A 12,156-nucleotide genomic window follows, 5' to 3' on the forward strand; every position below is an offset into this window, starting at 1 on the left:
AGATACGGGTGGATTTAGCTCCTCACATTTCGCGCCTTTGGAAGCGTCCCTTACAACGTGGTTTTCGTCCAGCCAATGACATTCAAGCTGTCTGGTTTCCAAGAAATCCAGCCTTCAATTTATTTAATTTGCCAATAATTATTGATTATTTTTCCATGCGTGACATCTAATAAATTCATTACATTGCTCCGTGTACTCACAATAATTTATTACTGATTACTTTTGAAGTTACGAGAATATCTCATCCATCATCTCTTAAGATGGTATCCCTGAGTCTCCATTTAAATTTTCGTGATTGGCCTATAAGTGGTCACGTGATTTAAGTTTCCACCTGCAATAACCTAGGCTAGCGAATGTCCTCGCAACCACTGTACTTTTCCATGACGTCACGGAAATTTCCGTCCGCCAAAAATATCCCAGCACACTACTCATGTTGCAAGATTCCTTTGTGTCAAACTACCCCCTTCTCTTTCTGACCAAGACTTATTTGTGGACTTGTATTTTTCCTGGTCGCTAACTAATGGGGTCCCCTGCTGTGAAATAGCTAAATGTTGTTGTGTCGAGCTAATCCGTCAGGCTCCAGTCTGTCGTGTTCCTTCGCTCATATTTCAACACTACACAGACGAAATATTTTCAACTACACTTCTGTATTTCAATAAATGTACTATTTCCCTTCATAAATCAAATCATGATTGACTTTGGGCCTAAGTCACTCGGATTCAATACATACATACATACATACATACATACTATGCATTTTCTACGTCCGGATAGGTGACATAATGAAATCCTGACCAGATCTCAGGATTCATTATTTCTATCTTCATAAATATTTTTAACATGGGATCCAGGCAACACTGATAAGCTATACAGATTTATCTGTCATCAGGATTGATGGACGTCTCCATCTGACGTATCATTAATTGCAAGAAAACCAATAGTTTAACAGCTTAAGGGCTGAATTCATAGTCAGCACTTACGCATAAGTGGAACCCTTAAGTAATAAGGGATCACTTATAATAAGTATTCACTTATGTGAGTTTAAAATTCATAGACAACACTTAAAGAGTACGAACATTTACCCAATAAGAATTCACTGGAGATGTGGCAACGCTGTATATTTTGCTTATGCCTCCTGGATCATATAGTTCTGGCTACTGAACAGTAGAATGACCCATTGCATTTTGTTTATCATTCGCTGCAACTTTTAAGGTTAGAAGATCGTATTTGTATTTGTGTACTTGCGTATGTGTATTTTGTCATCAGAATGCCTACAGGAAAACATTACAGCGAGCTGGAGAGACGGAACCAGCAAGAACTTGTATCGAGGTACATGAATATAATAGAAAACAAGCAGACCGATGCCGTTTCTCTGCAGAAGAAAAAAATAGCTTGGGAGAAACTTGTTGTGGAATATAACGCAAACTCCGAGAATGCCCAGGTAAACATTACAGTCAAATTTTCTTCTTAATTTGTTTACAAATGTAAAATATCTAGCCTTACAATACTTCTCATGGTTTGACAAATACTTCCACTGTCCTTACGTTTTAGTTATTAAGTTACTTCCGTAATAAAATGGAAAGAGTATGTTTTCACAAAGCACATGCCATCCTGACAATTTCATTTGCCATTTTTACCTGTGTAACTGATGAAATATTTCCATTCGTGGTAATATTTCATTATTTTAATGATGTAGGTTAGGAACGGTTCTTACGGTCGGAGCGAGCATTAGATGCGAGCAGACTATACACGGCATAGATCTTTTATATATTTATACTCTTTATACAGATATTAAATTTTATTTTATTTTTAAAATTTTGTTCTTTCAGAAGGATGTTGCACAGTTGAAAAAAAACTGTGGGAGAATATTAAATTCCGCAGAAAGGCTGAGCTGGCTGCGGAGAAAAGACCTGTCATGAAGAATGGAGGAGGTCCACCTCCAGAAACTTCAGCAGTAAATAATCCTGATCTGGACTCTTGCTGCAATATTGACATTGAAACGAAAGATGTGATTGATAGTGATACGCTGATGTTGGCCGAGAATTGATCTGGAGCATATGTGCTAGTAGACGATGTTCTCGTTCCACAGTGTACTGAAGGTAAGAATTTGATGCATTAATTGATAATTATTTTTATGAAATACTAAAAACTGCTACCAGTCATAAGTTTGAATAAAATATTCACTCCACTACACGTTTCTCAGAGGCTTTACTCCTCGTTAAGAATTTAATCCAAGTCCAATATTCTTTTGTCACAGATAGGTCCAGGGGGGTGGGGGACGGCTGCCAAATTCTCTGAACAAAATCTAGGGCTACCTTTATATTTCTGAAACATTTGTTCATTTTTAATAACTGAAATTCAATTATAAAGTGATTTTGCATGTTAGCATTATATACTCACTCTACCTCATAAACATAATAATATATTTTCATACTTCACACAAAATCTGTTATTATGAGTTCCAATCAGTGTTTGTTCTTTTCTATCAGGACATGGTGAGGCTGATTCTCTGCCAGCATCAAACCGAGGAGGTGGTATAATCAAAGCACCTACATCGGGCAATGAAGGTAAATACTATATAATCTATTATCATATAATTAATATTAACCTTAAAACCGAGCAAGTGGCCCCAAGGTTTGGGTCACATAGCGCTGTCAGCTTTCATTCGGGACATAGAGGTTTTGAACTCCACTGTTGGTTGGTCTAAAAATGGTGTTCTGTGGTTTTCCCATTTTCACACCAGGCAAATACTGGGACTGCACCTTGATAAAGGCTACGGCCGCTTCCTTCCCACTCCTAGCCCTTTCCTGTCCCAATGTCGCCATAAGATCTATCTGTGTCGGTGCAACTAGCTAGATAATTCACCTTTACTTCCTGTGTATCACTATTGTGTTCACTTTCAATTATTTGTCATCAGCAACTCTACATTCCTCATTTAATAGTTCCCTAGTGTCCTCCTCGAACTCAGGCTCTGTAGATATTAATTACCACAATGGACCAACCAGTTGTGACATTTTACTTACGCTGTGTATACAACATGCATAAAAAAAAACTATCGTACCTGGTGACGTGAGGTCTGGCAGTCCACTTGAGAAATTCAACCGAATGTAGCGAGTTAACCAAACCCACTGAATATTCCTGACTGGGGTGTTTAGTACCATATGTTGACCCAGATAAGAAGGTAACATAAACTACAGCTCCCTGCACGATTTAATTAAAAGAGCCCAGATGATTTATTTTTCTTGGGAATCTGTTCGACCTCACGTCACCAATTAATTAAAAGTTAAAATATAGTTTGTTTTTAGATGTACATATTTGCTTCAAGAATTGCGTTAAACAAATAAAACCATTTTTGCTCGGTTACAATTATATCATGATAAGCTCATTTTATTTTTATATATTTCCAGAGAATTCTCTGTGTCCAGAGTACATAAATGGCGATAGACAAATTCAGCAATCAAGCATGCCAGGTACATTTATCCATTTGTATTTGATCAATTACATGTTATAATATGGACATTGTATTAAATGGTATTTCATAACTTTATAATGGAACTTCCTTCCTTTCAGAAATTAGAAAAGGCAGCAAGAAGAATTTATTTTCTGAAGAGGCTCAGTTAAGAATAGACAAAGCAGACTATTTATTAAAACTCGAAAAATAAATAGGAGAGATGTGAAGAGAAGAGCAGTCACTAAAATGTGAATGAATCGAAATTCAAGTAGAAGTAGCAAAGAACAATTAGAAATGGTGAGACATGAAGAACAGTTTCATAAACTGAAACGTGACCTGGAATTAATGTAATTAATGGAAGTGCAATAAATTAATCATTGAAATGCCTGTCTATAAAATTTTGTCTGATTACGTTGCCTCTAATGTTTTCAACAACATGTACAATGGGAACTTTAATAATTTCCCTTCCTTCCTCCAACTCCTCTGCTTCCCAGAGATCTCCAGCTTGTATCCCTATGTTTTATAAAACTGCACAAGCTGTAATTATCCTAGTGACATTTCTCAATTTATTTTGAAGTTCGAAATATAGGCACGGAAACCTTCTCTTCCATCTCCCTATGGTCCTTTCAACAGTACTTCTAGTTCTCCTGTGGGCAGTGTTGTAATTCATTTCAGTACGAGTAGTTGGTTGTGGAACAGGGGTATAAATGTAATCACGTTGACGATAGCCACTGTCCCCCAGCAAATGTCCAGGTATGTGCCCTTCACTTAACCTCACTCTAATACCACTGTTTTCAAAAATTCGGCTATCGTGAGCAGAACCTGGCCATCTTGTAACTATATCAAAGATTTCTTCATTAGGTCTTGCAACTATCTGTACATTTAGTGAAAAGAATGTTTTTCTGTTGCGGAATACTTCAGCATTGTTCCCTCCAGGACTTTTAACACTCCAGTGGTGCGCGAAGAAAAGTCACGTCAGTGGTCGCGCGGATCACAATTGTGATTATGATTATGCATTGTGAAAAGAACTTTATTTTCTGTGCAATGTAATATAATTATGGATGTATTTATAAACAATCCCTGAAAAATTACCAGACACTGCGATTTGTCTCACTTACTCCCTCCATAAGGTACCTCACTGTCTGGTGCATTCAGTCATCGATTTATATTCTCATAGTCATCCATTTGTACTTAAATATAAAAAGTAATATAAACTCATAAAATGGAGTAGATATATGCACATGAACTGAGATTAGACACCGTAATAAGAAAACAAACAAAGTCAAAAGAAGTCACGCTAGTGGTCGCACGGATCACAGTTGTGATCCACAAGAATAAATTGCTTTATAACACAACAACCTTCAGTCAAGGTAAGCAGACTACTGCGTAATCAGAGAATGGATGGGGCGCGAGGAAGGTACACAGATGCTCAAGGTCAACAGTCACACCAGAAAACAGAAGCGAAAAAACTAAACGGCTGGAGCACTATTGTGATCCGCACGACCACTGGAGTGTTAATAGGGATGTGAGTTCCATCAACAAGACCAATGACTCCTGGAAAGCCACCTTTTTGAAAAAACTGAACTTTTATTCCATTTAATATATTCTGGTCTGCTGGAAATTTGATGTATCTTTTGATGTGGGATGCCATGATTTCAGAAATTTCTGATATAATCCAACATACGGTCGATTGGCTAACCTGATATAAATCAGCACAAACCAACAGAAAAATAAAAAAGGAATCCTGTAGAATGTCATATTTAAGTTCATATTTCAGGTAAGTCTTCACTATTCAATAAGCCTACAGTTTTGATAACGTATCAACTAATTAAGCCAAGATATAATAATAATAAATTAATGATAACTCACCTGAAATGAAGAGGTGGCATAAAATCTCAGAGCAATTAATATCTTCATTAATGGTGAGATAGCAAGTCCTTTAGAGGTTATGTTCACTCCCTCAACCAAAGGAACAAGAATATTTATTACTGTCACTTTACTAAATCGAAACCTTCTTTTAAATTGTTGGTCACTATACATTTCCACAGGATTTTCCATGTCTCTCAAATATCTTTTGGGTGCACGAAAAGCATTCTGTGCATGAAATGCAAAATATTCAGCAAAATCGTTATCTTTCATCTTGCTACCAAACAACATAAGTGAGTCACTTAAGTGTGTGTGTGTGGTCCACTTATAGCAATAAGTGGGAAACCTGGCTTATAAGGGGCACTTATATATAAGTGCTGTCTATGAATTCAGAGCTAAATCTAAGTTGACCTTTGTTATAACAGAAAATTTCAAATAACGCATAATATAAACCTTAATTAATATCATTTATTTAAGAAAATAATAATTACATAGATGAAAAAGAAAATAAAATTATGAAAATAAGTTTGGAAATTAATTAATGCTTGTTCTTCTGGTAAGTAATAATAATCTATGTTCATTTTATCTGCACTGAGCATGCTATTAAGTTCATATATATATTACAACTGAAATTAGTTATTGATTATATTTAATAAAATATTCATAAAGTAAAATTATTCCGCCATTGTCTGGTCCCAAGTCTGGAATGAGAAAGGAGGAGGGTTTGCTGGTCTGGCACCCAGCTGTAAAACTGCCAACACCGAGTGTTGGGTGGCAGGAAATAACCTGACTCCCTAAGGGGGCCAATGGCTTCGGGCGAATGAGCCCCTTTGGGTGGGGTGATGGTCCCCACAGTGGAGGAAATGCCACTGGAATCCGTTATGCAGCGTCTGTTCTCCAGGTTAGGGGCGGCTGCACAAGGCGTCTGTATTCCAGAGGAGCGGCCTCATTATCACCTCACTGGATCACATCCAGAGTTGTAATTCGGGACGTAGTCCCACACAGGTGACACCTTGACAGTCAACCATGGAAGGTCTTTAAGGAATACTTCACCGGCTGAACCAAGAGTTCAGAGAAGGCAGCATTCGGATACGGTGGGCTGCCACTTGAAAGATACCGTGAAGTCGGAGGCACGGAAATACCCCAGTACCACATACATGAACGAGACAAAATCAAGAATCAAACCAAAGCAGATAACATACTTCTCTACACACAATATAAACTCACTCATGCAAACCGGTAAACTAAAAGTGATCACCGACATAATGGACCAACACAAAATTCTTATCATGGGAATACAGGAACTTAGAACACTGACCACAATGCCTTGGAATCTCAAGGGTACAGACTTTATAAATGTATACCTGGGAAGAGAGTGATGAAGAATGTCCCACAATTTGGAACAGGATTTTTGGTCAGCCTTAAAATAATAAACTAAGTTCAAGAATTCAAATAACAGTCTTCACAACTCTCAACACTCACTCTAAAGGCATCTAATAAAATCTATACTAAAATAAATGCCCATGCTCCCACTAATGATAAAAACAACTCTTCAAAAGACCAGGAGGAAACAGGAGAATTTTGGGACCTATTGGACCAGACCATAGATAGCATCCCCAAACACCATGTAAAATTATTAATAGGCGAATTCAACGCTCAACTAGGCAGAGAAAGGAAATAGGAAATCTTCGGAAAATGGCCAGCACACAAGAAAAGAAATAAAAATGGAGAGAGAGACTAGTTGACCTGTGTAGAAACCATAATTTAATCTCAAAATCTACATGTTTTAAGAGGAAACCTCGAAAACTCGAAACATGGAAACACCCTGACTACACTAAAGGAGAATGGCAACTGGATCACATACCACCACAAAGAGATCTATAACATCAAAGTCCTCCGAGGAATAAGCACAGGTTCAGATCACTACTTAGTTAAAATTAAAATTAAACTCACTCACCAGAGGAGACAACAAAAGCAAGCCCTTAAAACTAAAAGAAAAATAGATCCTACCCAGCTAATCAACAACAAAAATTACCAGAAAGCAACTGAAAAAATAAAAATCACAGATAAACTTGAAGACTTAGTACACAACATTAATCAAATTGCAGAAGACCTGGCTCCAATTAAACCACGTAAAGAACACCAATGGTGGAACAGTGAATGTGATGAAACAGTGGAGAAAAGACATCAGGCATGGCTATTACATCAGTCCCAAAAAACAGAAATATCCTATCAAAATCTAGTAAAACAGAGAAAAGAAACTACCCAAGTCTTAAGAAGAATAAAAAGACAACATCATAAGGACACCCTACAGTTAACTGAAGAACAATTCAATAAAACTCAATCAAGGGACTACTACAAAGGCTTTAGAAAGCACCTCCAAAAATATATGAACCCCCGACCCTACTGATGAAGGATGAAGATGGTAAGCTGGCCCATAACAATAAAGACAATGCAGAAATTCTGGCTAAATATTTCAACAAGCTTTTAAATTGCGAGGAACCTACAGAACTCCTTCATTTGGACACCAACACCCCAAAAAAAACACCACCAGAGAACATCAATCCCCCCACAATAAAGGAAGTCTACCAAGCTCTGAATAAATTAAAAAACTACAAAGCACCAGGAGAAGATCAGACCTTTGCGGAAATCTGGAAATATGCAGGAACATCAGCAAACGTTGCCCTCCATCAACAACTTGTCTCTATGTGGATTAAAGAAGAACTACCAGAACACTGGACAACAGCACTCATTCATCCACTGCACAAAAAAGGAGACAAAACCGACACTAATAACTACAGGGGAATCTCGCTCCTAGACATAACATACAAAATATTTTCAATAATCATCCTTAATAGGATAAGTTTACAACTTGAGAAAGAACTAGGAGAATATCAAGGAGGTTTCAGACCCTGGAGGAGCTGTCCTGATCAGATCATGAGTCTTAAGTTGATAATGGACTATAACAGGAGAAGAAACAGAGATATGGTGATAACATTTGTAGATTTCAATAAAGCTTATGATTGCATCCATAGAGAATCTCTGTTTAAAATTTTAAGACACCTTGGACTACACCCCAAATTAATAAACATGATAAAATTGACTCTCACCAACACCAAATCCAAAGTGAAGTTTAGGGGTGAAACATCAGACACATTTGAAATTAAAACTGGGCTACGGCAGGGAGATGGGCTCTCATCACTATTATTTAACTGTGCTCTAGAAATGGTAATGAGGGAATGGTTTAGGAAATGCCCCCTAAAATAAAGATTGGCCAAAAAATCAAAACAAATTGCCTGGGTTTTGATGATGATTTAGCATTACTAGCAGTGGACATAAGAGAAGCAAAAACCCAGATATCAGAACTTCAAAACATTGCAAATAAAATTGGCCTCAAAATATCATTTGAAAAAACAGAAATTATGCCCCAAAAACTAACACAGCTAAAAGAAGTTACCATAAATGGTAATAAACTCAAAATAGTAACTCAATTTAAATATCTTGGAGAAGTAATAACACATAGCCTAAATGAAAAAATCTCAATCCAAATAAGAACAAATAGATTAGCTAAAGCACAAAAATTAACATGGGATATCTACAAAAAGAAATGTCTATCAATAAATGCAAAAATAAAACACTACAGTACAGTTATAAAACCAGAAGCTACATATGCAGCAGAAACACTCTTTTACCTGAATAAACAATCAAAGACTGACAGACTTCAGAAAACTGAAAGGAGGATTGGAAGAACTTGCATCAACAAAACATACCAGAAAGATGGACAGTGGTGGTTAATACCTAACAAAGTCGTCTACCCATTGCAGATACTATGCACAAGAGGAGACTGGGATTCTTTGGACATATCATGAGGATGCAGGATTCGAGACTTCTGAAACAACTAGTACAACACAATCTCGTCTCAAAAAATACCACAACAGGATGTAAATGGATCAGAGAAGTAAGAGAGGATCTGAAGGAAATAGGCCTTACAACAGAAGACAACACAAATAAGATAAAATTGAAAACAAAACTCAAGAATACAAATCTCCGCTTTACCCTTACACAAAACAAACCAACAACACGCATATTTTCAACTGAGGAAAGGACACGAAGATCGGAGCGTCTGAAGAAGTACTGGGAGGACCGCAAAGCCCGAACAATCCCTTCAAAGAGACCTGAACGAGGGACTGACTAAAATGATCCTATGTGGTCATAAAATAAGAAGAAGAAGAAGAAGAAGAAGAAGAAGCAGTAGTAGTAGAAGAAGAAGAAGAAGAAGAAGAAAGTAAAATGATAAATACATCTCTGCATGGGAAGTTATTGGTTACATCGATTGATAATCAGTTTTCGTTAATTTTGCTTAGGACAAACTTCGTTAAGAAAATGTTATTATTTTGGTTTTGTATCATTTCAATATAAGCTTCTGGAAAATGATAAGTTTCTTAATCAACAGCACAAATCTGCTTCTATTCAAATTAAAATTATTATATTAACCATCATCATATTTTATATTAATTCACCTACAAACGCAAATTATCACTGGATGTATATGGCAAGGTATTAAGATTCTCAAATATGTCCAAATATATCAATAAATGATCTAGTGTGCAAGGTATTCTAAGTATCTTGCCTAGAGAAAATCATCTTTGAAGACATTATGTAACATCTACTCTCAATTACATTTTTATACTATATGGTAACAATTATCCATGTTAACCTACGTATGCCATCATTATTTTGGGAAAGATGTGGCTTCAAAGTGGAAGTATCAAGTTAAAATATCCAAGGGCATAACCAATCAAACTTATAAGGATTCCTTTTGATGATCTTAATCTACAATAACATTTCATATATGTGTAACTACGTCACCATTAACATAGGATATGGATTCTCGGACAATACATTGTCACTGCAAAATGAACATATACGATCCTACTGTGCATCCATATTTCTTTCCTTACTCTTCAAATAATTCATTTACATCTCATATTTTGTCATAGCAATACATATTCCATCAATTCATTCTTTATTTTCATCAAATAACATCATTATATTTTCATCATAACTCACTTTATCTTATATCTCTTCATATTCTTTCATACATTTCTTCTATATATCTTATGTGATGCTCAAATAACCTTATTTTCAAATATTTGTAGTATCGGATCAATATCTACTCAAATAACATTAACCTGTCTTCCGTCTGCCATTTTATCCATATTTAACATTTATCCTAATTTATTATGGTAATATATAACCTCTACATATCACAACATCACTTGGCATTGTGTATCGAAGATCCTAAAATTATTCCTCTTATAAACACTTCATGGGATTCTTTACTCTCATTGAACCTTTATTATCACATTATTACATTCCCCAACTGGGGTTTGTCTTATTTCTGAGGAAGACTGTCTATTCCCTTATATCACCGGCATATATAATCACTTGCAAGAATCTAATATAATTTAAGTCATTTTGAAGACTAAACACATATCATGTAGGTTCTAACTACAAATGTGCTAACCTTGTTACTATTTATCGAAATAACATAACATATAACATAACAAATTGTTGAGGAATGCGAAAACAGGTTTGTACCATTAAGGGTGGTAAGGAATCGTGAAGACCCACCTTATTATAATAGAGAAATAAAGAGACTAAGAAAGAGGTGCAGACTGGAAAGAAATAGAGTTAGAAATGGCTGTGGAAGTAAGGAGAAATTGAAGGAACTTACTAGAAAATTGAATCTAGCAAAGAAGGCAGCTAAGGATAATATGATGGCAAGCATAATTGGCAGTCATACGAATTTTAGTGAAAAATGGAAGGGTATGTATAGGTATTTTAAGGCAGAAACAGGTTCCAAGAAGGACATTCCAGGAATAATTAATGAACAAGGGGAGTGTGTATGTGAGGATCTTCAAAAGGCAGAAGTATTCAGTCAGCAGTATGTACAGATTGTTGGTTACAAGGATAATGTCAAGATAGAGGAGGAGACTAAGGCCAAAGAAGTAATAAAATTTACATATGATAACAATGACATTTACAATAAGATACAAAAGTTAAAAACTAGAAAAGCGACTGGAATTGATCAGATTTCTGGGGATATACTAAAGACAATGGGTTGGGATATAGTACCATATCTGAAGTACTTATCTGATCATTATTTGGTCGGAGGAGCTATACCAGATGAATGGAGAGTTGCTATAGTTGCCCCTATGTATAAAGGAAAGGATGATAGACATAAAGCTGAAAATTACAGGCCAGTAAGTTTGACATGCATTGTATGTAAGCTTTCAGAAGGCATTCTTTCTGATTATATTAGACATGTTTGTGAAATTAATAACTGGTTCGATAGAAGGCAATTCGGTTTTAGGCAAGGTTATTCCACTGAAGCTCAACTTGTAGGATTCCAGCAAGATATAGCAGATATCTTGGATTCTGGAGGTCAAATGGACTGTATCGCGATTGACCTGTCTAAAGCATTTGATAGGGTGGATCATGGGAGACTACTGGCAAAAATGAGTGCAGTTGGACTAGACAAAAGAGTGACTGAATGGGTTGCTATATTTCTAGAAAATAGATCTCAGAGAATTAGAGTAGGTGAAGCTTTATCTGACCCTGTAATAATTAAGAGGGGAATTCCTCAAGGCAGTATTATCGGACCTTTATGTTTTCTTATATATATAAATGATATGAGTAAAGGAGTGGAATCGGAGGTAAGGCTTTTTGCGGATGATGTTATTCTCTATAGAGTGATAATAAGTTACAAGATTGTGAGCAACTGCAACGTGACCTCGAAAATGTTGTGAGATGGACAGCAGGCAATGGTATGTTGA

General features: G+C 36.2%; 1 protein-coding gene across 9 annotated transcripts in view; it reads left to right on the plus strand.

Moving 5' to 3' along the window:
• Nucleotides 1–12,156, plus strand: part of LOC136876380 (ionotropic receptor 75a) — a 370,517-nt gene that overhangs the window by 295,996 nt on the left and 62,365 nt on the right. The window contains exons 12-16 of one of the 9 annotated variants that reach the window (XR_010860582.2): nucleotides 1,278–1,441; nucleotides 1,830–2,099; nucleotides 2,490–2,567; nucleotides 3,408–3,470; nucleotides 3,571–3,834. The exons of 6 other annotated variants lie outside the window; for them this stretch is intronic. Coding sequence is in view for 1 of the 3 variants with exons in the window: in XM_067150282.2 (XP_067006383.2) it covers nucleotide 1,267 (1 nt within the window). In the remaining 2 variants the exon portion in view is untranslated. Of the gene's footprint in view, nucleotides 1–1,266; nucleotides 1,442–1,829; nucleotides 2,100–2,489; nucleotides 2,568–3,407; nucleotides 3,471–3,570; nucleotides 3,835–12,156 lie in introns of those variants that run through there. 2 more of the 9 variants (XR_010860584.2, XM_067150282.2) reach the window with 2 other exon arrangements.

Source organism: Anabrus simplex, chromosome 6, assembly GCF_040414725.1.
Source record: "Anabrus simplex isolate iqAnaSimp1 chromosome 6, ASM4041472v1, whole genome shotgun sequence".
Taxonomy (NCBI): domain Eukaryota; kingdom Metazoa; phylum Arthropoda; class Insecta; order Orthoptera; family Tettigoniidae; genus Anabrus; species Anabrus simplex.